General features: G+C 39.2%; 1 protein-coding gene across 1 annotated transcript in view; it reads right to left on the bottom strand.

Moving 5' to 3' along the window:
• Positions 1–1,180: 1,180 nt before the first annotated feature.
• pgk1 (phosphoglycerate kinase 1) overlaps positions 1,181–19,152 on the bottom strand; it is a 34,393-nt gene continuing 16,421 nt past the window's right edge. Inside the window, exons 5-11 of the mRNA XM_060832091.1 lie at positions 17,232–17,335; positions 16,495–16,614; positions 14,255–14,369; positions 12,310–12,489; positions 11,229–11,406; positions 2,833–2,931; positions 1,181–1,576 (exon numbers count right to left, since the gene is read on the bottom strand). Coding sequence (XP_060688074.1) covers positions 1,536–1,576; positions 2,833–2,931; positions 11,229–11,406; positions 12,310–12,489; positions 14,255–14,369; positions 16,495–16,614; positions 17,232–17,335 — 837 coding nt within the window. The 3' untranslated portion in view covers positions 1,181–1,535. The remainder of the gene's footprint in view (positions 1,577–2,832; positions 2,932–11,228; positions 11,407–12,309; positions 12,490–14,254; positions 14,370–16,494; positions 16,615–17,231; positions 17,336–19,152) is intronic.

Genomic DNA, 19,152 nt, shown 5'->3' on the forward strand with positions numbered 1-19,152 from the left:
AGGAACAGACCAAATGTTGTGATGCTACTGGACACAAGCTTCCACTCAAAAATATCCTTCAACCATTAGCCTCTGCTTCCTACCATTAAGCCAATTTTGAATCAATTTGGCAAATTGGCCCCATGGGCTCTTAACCAGTTTTCCATGGGAGACCTTGTCAAAATCCCCATTGAAGTCCATAGTGCAGTTGAGGTTATCCATATCTTCCACCTAGTTACCCCCTTGATAAACTCCTCCCCAAAGCCATGCTGACTATCCTTGATTAATCTCTGCCTCTCCAAGTGGAGATTAATTCAATCCCTCTGAGTTATTTCCAAAAGTTTCCCCACCACTGATGTTAGACTCAAAAGGTCAATAGTTTACTGGTTTATCCCTATCATCTTTCTTGAATAATGCTTCATTAGTTGTCCTCCAGACCTCTGGCACTCCTCCTATGGCCAGAGAGGATTTTTAAAAAAGGCTCTGCAACCTCATCCTTTGCCCCACATAGAAGCCTGGGATAGATCTCATCTGGGACTTAGTATTTATCGATTTTCAAGCCTGCTGAAACCACTGTTTCCTCCGACTCTGCTAATTTGTTCAAATTTATTATAGTCTCCTTCCCTGAATTATACACCTGCATCATCCTTCTCTACAGTGAATATAGATACAAAGCACTCATGTAAAGCCTCGGCTGTGAATTTCAGCTCCACACACTGATTCCTCTTTCGAGACTGAAGTGGCATTGTTCTTTCTCTGGTTATTCTCTTACCCCAATATACTTATAAAATACCTTTGAATTATCCTTAATGTTACCCGCCAGTGATTCTTCATGTCCATTCTACGCTCTCCTATTTTCTTTTTTAAATAACATCCTGCACTTTCCATATTCCTCCAGTGCATCCACTGTTTGGAAGTCTCAGTATGTACCATAAGTTCCTTTGCTTTCCCAATCAATTCTATACATTTCCTGACATTTAGAATTGTCTGCACTTGGCGATCTCATCCTTCGCTTTTATAGGAATGTTGGCCTGCATACCCATTATTACCCTTTAGAATGACGTTCGCTGCTCTGATGTGGACTTTCCCTCAAGTATCTGCTCCCAATTCATTTTGCCCAGATTTTCTCTTATTATATGGTCTTTTCCCCTAATTCAGAACCTAAATTCCAATCCACCTGATCACCATTTCTCAATAAAAAGCCAGGACATGTGCACATTTATTTATTCAGCAGTCATTACAGTCCATTTCCAGTGAAAACAGAATTGTAAACTTACTTTGGTGCATCAGTGCTCTACAGTCCAAGAAAGACAATAATTGCTTGTAAAGCCGTTTCAACATTATAAGTGGACAATTGATTATATAAAAATTGGACAAAACTGAACAAATTAGTTTCGGACTACATTACATATACAGAAAACAAGACAGCAGCAAGCTAATTTCCATCATTTACAATGATCTACATTATTGAAACAATTACTTTTTGAATATTCTAAAGCTTAAGAGTGAAATCCTTGAGGCATGTGTGCAAGGGAACCCAACTTGTTGTCTTGTCCTTAGATGTTGCTGAGAGCATCTACTCCTGGGAGAACTTTACCTAGAAACAAAACAAAAATAGGATGGGGCTTGCATGAGGAAGTGTGTCAGGTAGGTTGCCAGCAGCATATTTTACAACCTTTTGTCATCTGTAGCACTATCTTCCATTTCTTAGAAAAGAACATTAGCGAAAGGCTTAGCTTTTCCTCACTTGTCTCAGTTTTGCAGAACCATTCAAACTTAATTTATGAACAGAATCTTTTTACATATCTAATACGGATTAAAATTTTTAAAACTGCAACAGATTTAAAACTTTCAACACCGATGCTGATAATAGTGTTGATATTTGGCTTAGTAAAGCTTGTGTTTCAAAAGCCCATTGCACAGTTCTTACAAAAATTTCAAGAAAAGGATCGGTTTCAGAGAACTGAGAGTTTTAATTGCAAGGATGAGCAAACAAAAATGCATTTTATTTCTTTATGTGACAGGAAGTGTGGGCCTTGCAAGATTTGTTTGTGGCACTGATCAGAAGCCATGAAAATAGCAGAAAATCAATAAGTCTCACTGGGCTGCTCATGTATCAACCAATGCAAGATCTTAATTGACAGAGGGGAGCTCAGTAATAGCATGGGAGTACTGGAATATTTGGCTGTAATTTAATGAACAAATGTTCATATGTCTATTTGTCCCAATTTAACCCTATGAATAACATGAGGCTGAGTTTAAAGGGAAATGTTAACCAACTATAACCACACAATAAAACATATGAAACACAAACATAGAAAAGAAGAGTAGGCCATTCAACCCTTCAAGCTGCTCCACCATGCAGTTACGGTCATGGCTGGTCATCCAACTCTATAGCCTGTTCTTGCTTTGCCCACATATCCTTTGACACCTTTAACCCAAAGTGCTATTTCCAACCCCTCCTTGAAACATTCAATGTTTTAGCATCAATCACTTTGTGACAGAATTCCACAGGCTCACCGCTCACTGGTGAAGACATTTTTCCTCATCTCAATCCTAAAAGTTTACCCTATATCCTTGGAATGGATTCCTTCCTGTAGGGAACACCCAGCCTATCTAGATCTGTTGGAATTTGGTAATTTTTTTTCAAAAATGAGATCACCCACTCATTCTTCTAAACCCCAGCAAATATAATCCTAACTGAGAACCTCTCCTCATACATCAGTCCCACTATTGCATGAACCAGTATTTATGATTAGGTTCCTTCACTGAACATTAAACAAAATAACATTTTCTCAGTTCTTAATGATTACACTGAACCCCAAATAGAAGACCCCAAAATCTGATGCTCACCTTCAAGCAGTTCTAAACTGGCTCCACCTCCAGTGCTAACATGGCTGACTTTGTCTTCAGTGTTCCACTTGGCACAGCAAGTGGCTGTATCTCCACCACCTAAAACATGATTTAAATAAAAAAGTAGTTAAAAATAGAGTTAAAATTTTAAGATCAGTACAGCTCTCCTTCAGACTCTCTGTTAGACCTGTTGAGATTCTCCAGTACTGTTTTTATTTAGGAAGGAAAGAATAATGGGGTAGCTTTGTTAGTATGGGACAGAATAAGTACAATTGCAAGAAATGGATCTTGGATTGGAAAACATAAAATCCAAATAAGTGGAGACATGAAATAACAATAGAAAGATGATACTAGTGAAAACTGTCTATAGGTCCCTTATAGGAGCTATACTGTAGGACAGAATAAGTCAAAAGATATTGAAAAGCCAATATATCAATGACTTGAAGCTTCATGTAGATTGATAAAAACCAAATTGGCAGAGGGAGTCACAAGGAAGAATTCATAAGAGTGTATTCAGGGAAGTTGCCGAAAACAATAGGTTATGGTTCTCACCAGGTATCAGGTTATTTTGGATCCGTTAGTGTAATAAGGAAGGTTTTTATAAGCAATGTCAAAGTAAAAAAGGTCCTCTGATAAAGTAACCATAACATGGTAGAATTTAGCATTCAGTTTGAGTGATAAACGGGTCAGAAACAACCTTACCAAATTTAAACAAGGGTCATTAGAAAGAAATGAAGGCAGAGTTGGGGGAGTCAACTGGGCAAGAGTGTAACAGAAAAAAAATAGCTGATGAACAATGACAGATGTTGAAGAAAATATTTAAATGACTCAAAACAAAGATATATACCAGTGAAGAGGAAAGATTCTAAGAAAGGGATAAGCTGACCATGGTAACCAAGGAAGTGAAGGCCAGCATCAACTTGAAAGCAACGTGCAACAGAGTAAAGATGAAGAGTAAACCAGAGGTTGCAAAGTGCTGCATTTTGGGAAAACAAATCTTAATAGTAAGTGTATATGTCCTACTAAAGGTCCTAGGGTGTGTTACTGAACAAAGAGACCTTGGAGTGCAGGTTCATAGCTCCTTGAAAGTAGAGTCGCAGGTAGATAGGATAGTGAAGGCAGCGTTTGGTATGCTTTCCTTCATTGGTCAGAGTATTGAATACGGGAGTTGGGAAGTCATGTTGCTGCTGTACAGGACATTAGTTAGGCCACTGTTGGAACATTTCGTGGTCTCCTTCCTATCGGAACGATATTGTGAAACTCGAAAGGGTTCAGAAAAGATTTACAAGGATGTTTTCCAGGGTTGGACGATTTGAGCTATTTGAGAAGTTGAATAAGCTAGGGCTGTTTTCTCTGGAGCGTAGAGGCAGAGGGGTGACCTTATTGAGGTTTATAAAATCATGAGGGGCATGAATACAGTAAATAGACAAAGTCTTTTCCCTGAGGTGGGGGAATCCAGAACTAGAGGGCATAGGTTTAGGGTGAGAGGGTGAAAGCTATGAGACCAAATGTGCAACATTTTCACACAGGGTGGTGCGTGTATGGAATGAGCTGCCAGAGGCAGTGTTAGAGGCTAGTACAGTTGCAATGTTTAAATCTGTAGGGGTATATGAACAGGAAGGGTTTGGAGGGATTTGGGCCGGATGCTGGGAGGTGGGACTAGATTGGATTGGGATACTTGGTTGGCATGGACAAGTTGGGCCGAAAGGTCTGTTTTCGTACTGTACATCTCTATGACTCTATTTGGCAAATGTTTGCAATTTTTGAGTAGATTTGACGTTCATGTTGTACGTTTGCTTGCTGAGCTAAAAGGTTTGTTTTCAGAGGTTGTCACCAGGCTAGGTAACAACCATCCAAGGACAGGCTTAAACAGACACACAAGGGAATTCCTGGAGACCTGCATTTAAACTAGAACTCTATTTATACACGTAATTGATTTGGACCCCATTTACCAACCTCTTAGAAAAAGAACCGGAAATGATATCACACACCTTAAGAGACCAAGAACAAAAATGAAAACCAGGATGTAACACTAGCATCAATGAGCCTTCTGTGAATTGATGTTACCTAGCATGGTACAGGGAATTGATGTTTGTGGGCGGCATAGTGGCACAGTGGTTAGCACTGTTGCCTCACAGCGCCAGAGACCTGGATTCAATTTCCGCCTCAGGCGACTGACTGTGTGGAGTTTGCACCTTCTCCCAGTGTCTGCATGGGTTTCCTCCGGGTGCTCCGGTTTCCTCCCACAGTCCAAAAATGTGCAGGTTAGGTGAATTGGCCACGCTGGATTGCCCACGGTGTTAGGTGCAGGGGTAAATGTAGGGGAATGGGTCGGTGTGGACTTGTTGGGCCGAAGGGCCTGTTTCCACACGATAGTAATCTAATCTAAGTAATCTAATCTAATCTAATCTAGCATGGTCTTGAAACATCCAAAAAGAAACCTTCCAGCTCAGCGAGCAAACTTACAACATTTGGGAAGTTTTAGAAACCAAATGATAATCAAGCAAATGATCTATAACAATGAACCCTTAAAATTCTGAAAAAGTGCTGGAAGATTGAAAAAGTGCCAATGTAACAAGTGTGTATTGGAAAAATGTTCTATTTTAAAGATTGCAAACAAAATATTTAAAATGCATAATAAAAATCAAATAGAGTCAGCATGACTTCACAAAGGAGAAATCATGCCTGACATTCTTAGTTGAATTCTTTCAAGTGATAACAAACAATAGATAAAGGGGAAGAAGTGGATGCAAGTTATGTGATTTCCCAGAAGATATTTGATAGGGTACCACACATTTGGCTAATTAATAAGATGTGAGCCCATGGTGTTGAAAGTTGTATATTACCACAGATAGAAAACTGATTAACTAATAGACAACAGAGAAAGAATAAATGAGACATTTTAAGGACAACAACACTAGTGTGGTGCCACATGATCACTGCTGGGTCACAATAATGACTTAGTATATTTATCAATCTCCAAATGACAAAAAAGGTGCGAAGGCATATGATGAGGCTGGAACAGAATTAAAGTGTTGAATGAAAGAGCAAAAACTTGGTAAATGGAATATAATATGGGAAAATAAGATCATGCATTTTGCCTGGAAGAGTAAAGAAGCTGAATACTCTAAGTGGAGAAAGACTGCAAAACGCTACAGTACAGAGAGATTTCGGAGTCCTTATTCATGAAACAAAATACTGGTAACCAAGCTCAGCAGGTAATAAGGAATGCAAATGGACTGGCCATCCATGTTGAGCCGACATTTTAATCTACTCCAAGATCAAACTAACTTACATACCTTTCATTCTACTATCATCCAACCGTCTATCTATCCAAAAGTCACTTTAATGTCCCTCATCTATCTTACACTACCACCACTGCTGGCAGTGCATTCCACGCACCAACCACTCTGCATAAAGAACCAATCTCTGACATGTCCCCTAAACCTCCTTCCAATCACCTTAAAATTATGCCCCCTCATGATAGCCACTTCCGCCCTGGAAAAATGTCTCTGGCTATCCACTCTCTCTATGCCTCTCATCATCTTGTACACCTCTATCAAATCACCTCTCATCCTTTTCACCAATGAGAAAAAGGAGGAGAAAGGGAGGTCTGCAGATGCTGGAGATCAGAGCTGAAAATGTGTTACTGAAAAAGCGCAGCAGGTCAGGCAGCATCCAAGAAACAGGAGATTCGACATTTTGGGCATAAGCCCTTCTTCAGGAATTAGCTCCCTCAACCTTTCTTCATAAGACAGTCCAAGCAGCATCCTGGTAAATCTCCTTTGCACCCTCTCTAAAGTTTCCACATTGTTCCCATAATGAAGCAACTAGAACCGGACACAATATTCCAAGTGTGGTCTAACCAGGGCCTTACAGAACTGTAGCATTACCCCATGACTCAATTCCCCTGTTCATGAAAGCCAACACAGCATATGCTCTCTTAACAACCCTATCAACCGGGGTGGTAACTTGAGGCATCTATGGACATGCACCCAAAGATTGCACTGTTCATCCACACTGCCAAGAATTCTACCTTTAACTCTGTAATCTGCATTCAAATTCAACCTTTCAAAAATCAATCACTTCACACTTTTCCACATTGAACTCCATCTGCCACTTCTCAACCCAACTCTGCATCCTTTAAATGTCTCACTGCACCCTACAACAGCCCTCCACATTATCCACAACTTCACCAATCTTCATGTCATCGGCAAACTTAAGAACCCACCTTTCCGCTGCCTCATTCAAGTCATTTATAAAAATTACAAAGAGCAGGAGGTCCCAGGACAGATCCCTGGGGAACACCATTGGTCACCAAGCTCCAGGCTAAATATTTTGCATCTGCTACCACCCTGCCTTTCAAGGGCCAGCCAATTCTCTAAGCAGACAGCCAGTTTTCTCTGTATCCCATGCCTCCTTACTTTCTGAATGAGCCTACCATGGGGAACCTTATCAAATGCCTTGCTAAAATCCACATACACCGCTATACCTTCAGGTGTGTTTTGTCACATCCTCAAAGAATTCAATAAGGCTTGTGAGGCATGATGTGCAATCTCTAATCAGGCTATGCTTTTCCAAAATATATCCTGTCTCTCAGAATCCTCTCCAATAATTTGCTCACCACCGACGCAAGAATTTCCAGCGTTATTCCTATTCCCTCTCTTGAACAAGGGAATAACATTTGCCTTGTGCCAATCATCTGGTACTACTCCAGTGGACGGTGGGGACACAAAGATCATCGACAAAAATGCAGCAATCCCTTCCCTCACTTCCTGTAGTAACCTTGGGTATATCCCATCTGGGCCAGGCAACTTACCTATCTTCATGTTTTCAAAATTTCCAGCACGTCCTCCTTAATATCAACCTGTTTCACCCTGTCCTCACAAATGACAAAGTCCCTCTCACTGAAGCAAAGTATTCAATCAGGACCTCCCCAGCCTTCTCTGACTCCAGGCACAAGTTCCCTCCATTATCCCTGATCAGCCCTCCTCTTGTTCCTCATGCAAGCATAGAATGTCTTGGGGTGATTAGAGAATAAACATGTTGTGTAGTTATAACTACACAAGGAATTAGTCAGACCACACCTAGAATATTGCAAAAAGGTTTAGACTCCTTTATCTAAGGAAAGATATACTGGTACTGGAAGCAATCCAGAGAAAGTTCTCTAGGTTATTCCCAGGTTTGGAGTGATTTTCTTATGAGGATGAATGGAGTAGGTTGGAACTGTACTCATTGGAGTTTAGAGGAATGTGAGGAGACCTTATTGAAACATAAGATTCTTAGGGGGTTTATAAGTAGATGTAGAATGGTCATTTCCCCTTACAGGAGAGTCTGGGACCAGAGGGCATAAGCTCAGAACAAAGTATCAGCCATTTAGGAAAGTGATGAGGAAAAATTTCTTCTAGGAGAGTAGTGGATTAGTAATATTCTTTACCACAGAGAGCTGGGTCATCAAGAATATTCATGGCTGAGACACATTTTTAATCAGTACGGGCATTAAAAATATATGAGTCTCAAAGATTCAGACCAGCCATGATCTAACTGAATGATGGAGCAGACTCAATGGGCAAAAATTGCCTGAATCTGCTCCTATGTCTTCTGTGCTTACTGTGATTGAAATATGTACATCCAGTAACTTTGTTTTTCCAGCATAAAAGTTATTAAAACATGTACAGTATTTACCCAAAGATAAGGAAAATGCTAGGTTCTCATGTCAAGATGGTGAGAAACAAGGGATGACAAGAGGGTTTGAGGCTATGAAAGGAGTGTTATGGACTAGGCAGACCACTCAAAACATTCTTAAGCAGATAGCACAAACCATAACTTTGCAATTTGTTTCGGTAAGCAGTGAAAATTACCCAGATTAAAGTTAGCTAGATTTTAAAACAGACAATCCTTTATTCACAAAATTACACAATGAAACACAAAAGAACAAAGAACTCAGCCTATCCAAGTAGACTTAATCTTGTTATTCCGAATCTACACAACAGTTCCAAATAAGCAAACTCCCTTTAGCTAGCTTTGTGACAGGAGATGCCAGGTTGGAAGGGAGCATTTGCTATTGATCGAACTTTGGGTAGAGCCCGATTATAATAATTTGTTGTACAGATGGAAATATGGAAAAAGTAATCTAACATTTAGTATTCAATTAACTCTGGTCATGATATATTTATAACTTTAAAGAAAAACAGCTTCACTTATAAAAATTATGTCCTACCTCAACAATAAAATTATTATGGTGACAGTTACAGAGGAACCTTGATTATCTGAATACCAATTATCCAAAAATCAGATTATCCAAAGGAGATCTCAAGGTCCCGATAGAAACATTGCATCAAAGACGTGTTTCCAACAGTCATCGCGTCTTTCGTTTAGTGATTAAACAGGCACCGTCTCCAAATGACTGACCTCCCGTCCTCTCTCTCCTCCCCCATACTTTCCCTAGAATTCTACGGAGGGGTGTACCCTAAACCCCATCCCCAGATAATCTCTCCAACATTGTCCTATACAGGACAAACGTGGAACATGTCAAAAAGTTGCTGTAAAAAGTTGTGTATATGGCTTTATCTGTGTGCGCATGCTATTTGGAGACTTACCCCACAAAGGGAGTTGCAGCAGCAGTCTTACTGTTGGTGTCCAGTCCGGCTGCCCCAAGGAAGGAGCGGGGCAGTGCTGGATGGGGTTAGGGATGGGGCCAGGCAGGAGGCTGTATTGGACAGGGTTGGGGGGGGGGCGATGTTGGACGTGTTTAGATCGCTTTGGGAGCTGGGAAGGAGGAATTAGTCACTGACAGTGTCTCTGGTACTGTGGCCATGTTTCTGTTTGTGTATCGCCGGCCTTAGACATTTGGTTTTTGGGGAAGTAAAGAATAATAAAAATTATTATTTCCAAAGCTAATTGTTACCTATTACCACTGTGGAAGGCAAATATGTGGATGTTAAGTGAGGACAAGAGCAGTGCAACTGCATTTATAGCTTGCAAATGTTAGGACCTGGACCACACAACATAGTCCCCATAGCTTTCAATGGCAAGGCAGGAGATGAGATCACCTCGTGGTATTATCACTGAACTGTTAATGCAGAGACCCAGATAATGTTCTAGGAATGTGGGTTTGAATCCTGCAATGGCAGACAAAGGATTTGAAAAATCAATTTTAAAAATCTAGCATTTAGAGTCTAATTATGACCATGAATCCATTTTCAATTGTCAGACAAACCCATCTTGTTCACTAATGTTCTTTGGGAAGGAAACTACCATTCTTACCAAGTCTGGTGTACATTTGACTCCATATTCACAGCAATGTGTTAGATTCTTAATTGCCCTTTGCACAATTATGGATGGGCAATAAATGCTCGCTTGGCCAGCAATGCCCTCATCTAATGGTGCTATTAAAAAACAGATACTTTTCATTGTAAAGCTTCTCTCACACTCTCCAAAAAGGGAAGGGAAATTGAAATACATTTTGTACCCAAGTTGATTTTCATGACCAACCTCAAAGTCATTTTTGTACTCATTAAACCATGAGCCACATCTAAAGGAGAATGCATTATATAATATCAGTGCAAACGTTTAAGAAGCTTTTTCAGAGTAACCCTAAACTTACACTTCATAGGGAATTAAGAAGTCCAGCTTCAACAAAAAATTATATTTTTGGCTTTCATTTACAGGGGGATTGAGTTTAAGAGTTGTGAGATCTTGTTGCAGCTCTATAAAACTTTGGTCAGACCGCACTTTGAATACTGCGTCTCTTTCTGGTCGCCCTATTATAGGGAAGATGTGGATGCTTTGGAGAGGGTTCAGAGGAGGTTTACCAAGATACTGCCTGGACTGGAGGGCTTATCTTATGAAGAGAGGTTGACTTAGCTCGGACATTTTTCATTGGAGAAAAGGAGGAGAGGGGACCTACTAATTAGGTATACAAGATAATGAGAGGCATAGATACAGTCAATAGCCAGAGACTATTTCCCAGAGCAGAAATGACTCACACGAGGGGTCATAGTTTTAAGCTGGTTGGAGGAAAGTATAAAGGGGATGTCAGAGGTGGGTTCTTTACACAGAATTGAGAGAGCATGGAATGCATTGCCAGCAGCAGTTGTGGAAGCGAGGTCATTGGGGACATTTAAGAGACTACTGGACATGCACATGGTCACAGAAATTTGAGGGTGCATACATGAGGATCAGTGGTCGGCACAACATCGTGGGCTGAAGGGCCTGTTCTGTGCTGTACTGTTCCATGTTCTAATTACAAAAAATGTGAAACTGGATTACATGAAAACCTCAACACTAAGTTCTACGATTAACAATATAGCCCACCTTAACACATGGAGACCACAAACTGGCAGGAGTTTTCCCATCTGAAAAAAGGAATTTTCCAAATGTCACTCCATACTTACCAATAATAGTGATACAGCCTTTCTGGGTAACTTCCACAACCTTGTCCATAACTGCCTTGGTGCCATTGGCAAACTTGTCCCACTCAAAAACGCCAACAGGACCATTCCACACAATCAGCTTGGCCCTGCCCACAGCAGCAACAAACTTCTTAACACTCTCAGGACCACAATCAAGACCCTGGAGGATAAAAACAATTAAACATACATCAAAATCTGATTTGGGGAAATAAAATTTGACATTTCTAACAAATGATAAAGGTATTAAACACCTTTATCGATATCTTAAGGTCATTGTTATACAGAATAGTAAGAAAGAGTGCGACCAAATGTAGCAGATATGAACTAGGTAAAGGTGAAATATTTAGAACATTCAAGTTGCTCCACACAAATCTTGATATTTACAAATTTGCAAAACACTAATTTGTTTCTTAGAGTAGTACATGTTAACTCACACGAGATTTGGTTTCATATACTGAAAAGGCTGATGAGTCAAAATTGTGTTTTTCTGTTATATGCAGTTGTCAGGCACAAAGTGAACTTAAGTGTTTTCAAGCCAGTTCTTATTGGATACAGATTCACATGACAAAATGGCTTTTAATTTGGAGTCAATATCCAGCGAGACTATAATGGGGTTATAGTGGTGAGCATAGCTGCCAGTTGACCTGGGTTCGTTTTCTGGCAGTGTTTTTGTCAGCACGGACCAGTTTGGACCGAAGGGCCTGTCTCAGTGCTATAGGACTCTATGACACTATAATGATGAACTGATACAGGAAACAAAAATGTCACCAGTACAGAATGAATACTTTTAGAACAAAGGCCTGTTTGAAGATGGAGAAGAGTATTTTTCTTCTGCAACTGTCTCTGTTATGGGGTGGGGCACTTGAAATGGCAAAATATTCCATCTCCTTCACATGGCTGGTCTCAATTAGCGTGAAAGTCTTAACCAACATAACTAAAGTTGATCAGATTTGTTTACTTAGTAAATTTGCGATTTCCAAGACTAGTCTTGGCAAGTTAGCTGCTAAATTTCTATGATAATAGGGATTAGAGTTCAAACACTTAAACTATATCGTTAACTTACCATCCAATTTGCCGGAATTCCTGCAGCCACTGTGGCTGTTCCAGTATTGGCATTTTCATCAAATTTATCTGCGATCACAAAATCTTCAGGCAGTGTGATGATTACACCGTTCTTCTTAGCCTTGGCCATCAAATCGTTGACTATTTTAGAGCCTTCTTCATCGTAGAGGGAAGTACCAATCTGAAAGTGTAAAAATTATGTAATATTTATAAATATCCAGAAAGCATTATACACTGTTCCCTTATAGCTGTGGGCATGGAGATGTTTATCATGATTAATTAAATCAAAGATCTCAGAATATTTGACACAATTTCAAAATTATGACTTATTATCTCTGCCGGTTAGGGGTAGGCAGAGGAAATTTAGATAGATTTTATAGATCATCTTTGTTGTTGTGATGTAATTACTTACAGCAGTCAAAATGTGAGCAGATTATTCAGAACAGATTGTTGAAGGTGAATTGGCCTGAAACCTCCTTAGGGAGACTCAAACTCAGAATAAAAGGATTTGTTATTTCATTTTTGTTTTTACAGAGCATCAATGAGGGAGGGAAAATCTTGAGAAAGAGCTACACAATGTTGAATTGACATAGTACAGCAACTGTGTTTTATTGAGCATCCTTTTTTTTTAAAAACAAGAGTCCTAACTCATGCAGCAATACCAGATCTATACTTAAACAATGGCTTTACGAAAAAAAACTCTGGAAAGTCAGAAAATGTTGGTATATATGTGCACTGTACATTTGTGGCAAAGAAGAACAGAAGGAATGCATTTCATATCATACATAAACCTTCTACTCCCCCATAGTGCCTGCTCTCAAATCAGATCAGGTTTTGGACAATCAATATTGTACAGACAATTACATTAATAGGGCAGTAAAAGGAAAAACAACAAAAGATAATGCCCTAAAAAAAACCAAGATAATAACCTGCACATGAACATGAAAGAGGATAAAGTGCAAATTCTGTCTAGTGTATGCTATGTCTCATGGATGCATATATTCTAGTGTTCAAGAGTATCAGTACAATCCTGGTCTCAGCCAGAGGGCAGGGAAAAAAACTACAATTCAGAGACTGAGATTGTGATGGAAGCAGCAGGGAACAAGTTGAAGAAAGGAATAAATATAATGTATAAAGGCTCAAAGGTTGGTCAGAGCAGTGAGTATAGGAATTGGGAGCTCCTATTGCAGCTGCACAAGATGTTGGTTAGGCCACTTTTGGAATATTGTGAGAGATTCTGGTCTCCCTCCTATAGGAAGAATATTGTGAAACTTGAAACGGTTCAGAAAAGATTTACAAGGATGTTGTCAAGGTTAAGGGCTTGAGCTATAGGAAAGAGACTGAATAGGCTAGGGGTGTTTTCATGAGGCATCAGAGGTGAGCTTAGAGGTTTATAAAATCATGAGGGTCATAGATAGGGGAAATAGGCAAGGTCTTTTCTCTGGGGTGAGAGAGTCCAGAAACAAGAGTACATAAATTTAAGGAGAGAGGGAAACATTTGAAAGAAAACTGAGGGGCAAATCTTTCATACAAAGGGTGGTGCATGTATAGAATGAGCTGCCAGAGGAAGTGGAGGAGGCTGATATAATTACAACATTTAAAAGACATCACTTTGGGTATATGAATAGAAAGAGTTGAGAGGGATATGGGCCAAGTGTGGGCAAATAGGACTAGATTAAATTTAGCATATCTGGTCGGTGTGGATGAGTTAGACCAAAGAATCTGGTTCCGAACTGTACCTCTGTCTCTAATGTTACTAGAGAAAAAGCAAATATTCTGGCAAGGGAATATAATTTGAAAATTTAAAATGGTGTAATAATTGCTACAACAATGTTTTCTTATGCAATGCTTTAAACAGAAATTCTGTATTGCAATAGGAAAATAAAATCTGTTGATTAACTTAGAAAAGGGGAAGAATGATGGTGCAATTCTGTTAGTGCACATACCTCCATCTTATTGAGGACTTTCAGGAATGTAAAGGCCATGCCACCTCCGATAATCATTTCATTCACCTTATCTAGCAAGTTACTGATGAGCTGAATCTTGTCTTGAACTTTAGCCCTGAACAGCAGAAGAAGCAGTTTTTAAGGCCATATAATTTCATGTCTTTCATCAAACTGCTGTACAAATTGAACAAGTACTGATCATTACCAGCTGACAGAAGAACGATGGAACAGATCAAGAGACTGGAATAGCAAACTCCCACAATTGATTCATATCTTGTTAACAAAATATCTTCCATCAGGGCAAATTTAATGGATTGGAATCAAGAACGTACAGTTTAATACTATAGCTTTTTTTATAAAACGCACTTTAAACTGATTTGCAGGCTTTGTTAAAGACGTCTCAACCTCAAGTTCAATTCTCAACATACGCAGTTTTATTGTTCTCAATATTATGCTAAACAGACAAGATAGCCTTTAAAGAGTCCAATAATTGAGCACAATTCAGTTTCTGAAGTAATTAAAGTTACTCCATCAGCTGCAGTGACTATGGGGTACTACAGTTTGGTCAAAGAAAGAGGTTGTAAAAACAAACCTCTCAGCTAGTTATTGTAACAACTGCTCAGATAAAGACACTATTCTTCTTCTAATACAGGTGCAAATGAAGCTAGTGCAAAAATACTATCCTATGTAGGAAATTTGAAACAATTCCTGAAGAACTCCACCTCCTGATATTACTTGGCTTGCTGTGCTCTTCCAGACTCCTTTGAGACTACTTTGAGTTCCAGCTCTGCAGTTTGTTTTTGTCTCTTTTATACAAGCTTTCTGTTTTTACATTGTATTATTTCCTTCCCACACATAATTTTTCTAATCTCAGCCATACTTTACTCAAAGTATTGTGTTACAGAATTAACATTGCAGAATCTGAATAAAGGTAGTTCATAAGTTATAGGGGTTCCTGATAGAGTACTTATGTAAATTGCATGAAACGGCAATGATATTCAAACTACAATAGCCCACTACAGTTGGTCACTTTATCAGAAAAACCAAATCCCAACAATCTTTGGTGCTTCACTCTGTTCTGAAGAAGACTTATAGCATGCAATATCTGTCTCCTAGAGAGTTATAGAGATGTACAGCACAGAAACAGACCCTTCAGTACAACTCATCCATGCTGACCAGATATCCTAACCTAATCTAGTCCCATGTGCCAGTACCTGCCCCATATCCCTCCAAACCCTTCCTATTCATATACCCATCCAGATGCCTTTTAAATGTTGTAACTGCACCAGCCTCGACCACTTTCTCTGGCAACTAATTCCATACATGCACCACCCTCTATTTGAAAATGTTGCTCCTGAGGCCTATTTTATATCTTACCCCTCTCACACTAAACCTATGCTCTCTAGTTCTGGAACCCCCCCCGGAACTAAAACCTTTATCCTATCCATGCCTCTCAGGATTTGATAAACCTCTATAAAGGTAACCCCTCAGCCTCTGATGCTCCAGGGAAAACAGCCTAAGCCTATTCAGCCTCTCCCTACAGCTGAAACCCTCCAAACCTGGTTCTTTTCTGAACCCTTTCAAGTTTCACAACATCCTTCTGTTAGCAAGGAGACCAGGATTGCATGATACAGCCAAAACAAGATCTCCCAACTCCTATACTCAATATTCTGACCAATAAAGGAAAGCATATCAAATGCCTTCATTATCTTATCTACCTGCGACTCTACTTTCAAGGAACTATGAACCTGTACTCCAAGGTATTTTTGTTCAGCAACACTCCTTAGGACCTTATCATTAGTGTAGAAGTCTGGCTCTGATTAGTGTAACCTAACAAAATTTGTCAATTTTATTTCAGGATTACGTATTTGCCATAAAATCACATGCAACAGGATAGTTCTAATAGTTCTTACAAAGTTAAGCAAGCAATACCATACTGGATGCTAATGTCCTGAGAACCTGTGTTCAAATCCCACTGTGGCAGATGATGGAATTTGAACTCAATAAAGAATCTGGAAGTTAGGGTCTAATGATGATCACGAAACCATTGTTGAAAAAATCTGATTAATTCATATCATAAGGAAATCTGCCATCCTTATCTGGTCCAATCAAAACGTTACTTTAGACCCACAACGATGCCGCTGACTCTCTATAGCCCTCTGGGCAATAAATGCTGACCTAGCCAGAGATGCCCACATCCCGTGAGTGAATAAACATACACTGAATAATTTGACACTTACCCACCCAGAATGGCAAGGAATGGTCTTTCAGGGGTTTCTAGAGCTTTGGCAAAATACTCAAGCTCTTTCTTCATCAAGAAGCCAGCTGCTTTCTTTGACAAATTTACACCAACCATGGAGCTAACAAAAATATAAAAATAAATACTTAATCAGAGGAATTAGTCAAATGAATTAATATTTGGTCATCTTGTTTACAAAGGTTTCAGGTTAAGTTTGGGTCTATCAACTGGTGAAGAACTTAGACCAAAAGCATTACTTGGGTTCTGGTTATTTTACAAATCTTTCTGATGTACTGTAAGTAATTTTTATCTAATTTCAGGCTTAAGAATTTGTTATATACATTCACCATGGATGCTTTGTTCTTGTATTTCAACATAAAATTCCAATGCTTTTTAAAAAATATATTTATTCATCAACATTAACAGGTAATGGTACTTGAGTTTCTACTTATTCATAATCATCCATACTATCAAGTACTCTTCCATTGGATGTATGCTCCCAATCAGTTTATCAAACCGTACTACTTTATACTTAACCAACTAAATTACATTCCCCCATCAGCCCATTCCACTAACCTATCCATAACACCTTGAAGCTTTTTAACAGTGCACTGTAACATTTGCCACGTTCCTACTTCAGCATAAAAGTATATTAGGTTTCTATGCCAATTACAACTCGCAACATATTCACCTGAATCCTTCTCTTGGCCATGAATTTAAGTGATAAAAACAATTCACCTGTGAGCTCTGTGTGCTGTTCCAAAAGCATCATTGACATACACATCACCTAACTTGGACAGTGAAGCTCGGAAAGACTTGACCTTTTCATCATCTGCTTTTATCTGAAAAGGATTACACACATATACAAACAATTTTTGGAAAAAAGACTAGTTCAGTGTACTTTTTACAACTTTCCTACATTTTCAAATCAAATTTGATCAAGTAAACTGTTCCTCACTTACAGCTAATAATTTTTTGCAATCAATTTTTCTACAGTCTGATTTAAGATTTGTAGCTTGGGTGTCCGTTGTTGTGGTTCTGCTCGCTGAGCTGGAAGTTTTTGCTGCAAACGTTTCGTTCCCTGGCTAGGGAACATCATCAGTGCTGTTGGAGCCTCGTGTGAAGCGCTGCTTTGATGTTTCTTCCGGTATTTATATTGGTTTGTTCTTGCCGCTTCCGGGTGTCAGTTTCAGCTGCAGTGATTTGTATGTGGGGTCCAGGTCGATGTGTCTGTTGATGGATGTTCTTGCCGCTTCCGGGTGTCAGTTTCAGCTGTAGTGGTTTGTATATTGTGTCCAGGTCAATGTGTCTGTTGATGGAGTTTGGGGATGAATGCCATGCTTCTAGGAATTCTCTGGCTGTTCTCTGTCTGGCTTGTCCTATGATAGTGGTGTTTTCCCAGTCAAATTCATGTTGCTGGTTGTCTGAGTGTATGGCTACTAGAGATAGCTGGTCGTGTCGTTTTGTGGCTAGCTGATGTTCATGGATGCGGATTGTTAGCTGTCTTCCTGTTTGTCCTATACTCCAAAACTCCATCAACAGACACATTGACCTGGACACAATATACAAACCACTACAGCTGAAACTGACACCCGGAAGCGGCAAGAACAAACCAATATAAATACCGGAAGAAACATCAAAGCAGCGCTTCACACGAGGCTCCAACAGCACTGATGATGTTCCCTAGCCAGGGAACGAAACGTTTGCAGCAAAAACTTCCAGCTCGGCAAGCAGAACCACAACAATTTTTCTACATTTAATGCCAACAAATTGCTCCTTTGTGAGGAGTGTATTTCAAACTACAAAAGTACCACAGTCTTACAATTTAAAAGTTCCAGTTGAGTGAGAAAAATCTGAAGCATGTCCAAGTGCACGTGCACACAGAATAATACAACCACAACAAACATTTATTAAATGTGTGAAAATACATATAAAAGGTGGTGAATTACCAACATGCAACTACTTACTTAGAGAAGACAAAAAAAAACTTGCACGTTATATTTCTGGAGTGCCTGTGAAAAGTTCCTCCAAGCTTTCAATACCTTACACAAATATTCACATTACCAATTCCAGAAAATAGCTATTTCACAACAGGACAGCACTGGGGCAAACTCAAATGTAATTCATCTAACGTGCATTTTTCTAGCACTGAAATGTAAATCTTAGATGTTCTACTTTCTTCTCAGTGCAACACTGATGATCAAATAGTTTTAGTAATGGACAACATAAAATATCAAGTTTTAATTAAGTGTGTGGCCTGAAGCAAAATCATTTAATTTATGAAGGATGAAGGATGATGATAGTAATTGATAGAAATTAACACTTATTGAATGTGCTAATAGGTAAATATAACTGGTCAGACTGTTTTTATTCCAATGAATTTTCTGGATCATGACAATAGATCATGATTATCTTTTAATTAAAAGTTCACTTTTAGCTCTACCTCAGTTACTAGAAAGATGAAGCAGTGGGCATGTGACAATTAACTTCAGTGACCTAGGAATGGGAAAAGACAAAGAATAAAATTTTAGCCTGGTCTCACATTCCTAAGCATTATTTAGTAACTTTTGTTGGAAAGGAGGCTCAGCTAAAATATTGCTGTAGCATTTCCAGTCAATTATCTAATCAATCTTGAGCATTAAAAACATATTGGAGATTC

The sequence above is a fragment of the Hemiscyllium ocellatum genome, chromosome 11, assembly GCF_020745735.1.
Source record: "Hemiscyllium ocellatum isolate sHemOce1 chromosome 11, sHemOce1.pat.X.cur, whole genome shotgun sequence".
Classification (NCBI taxonomy): Eukaryota; Metazoa; Chordata; class Chondrichthyes; order Orectolobiformes; family Hemiscylliidae; genus Hemiscyllium; species Hemiscyllium ocellatum.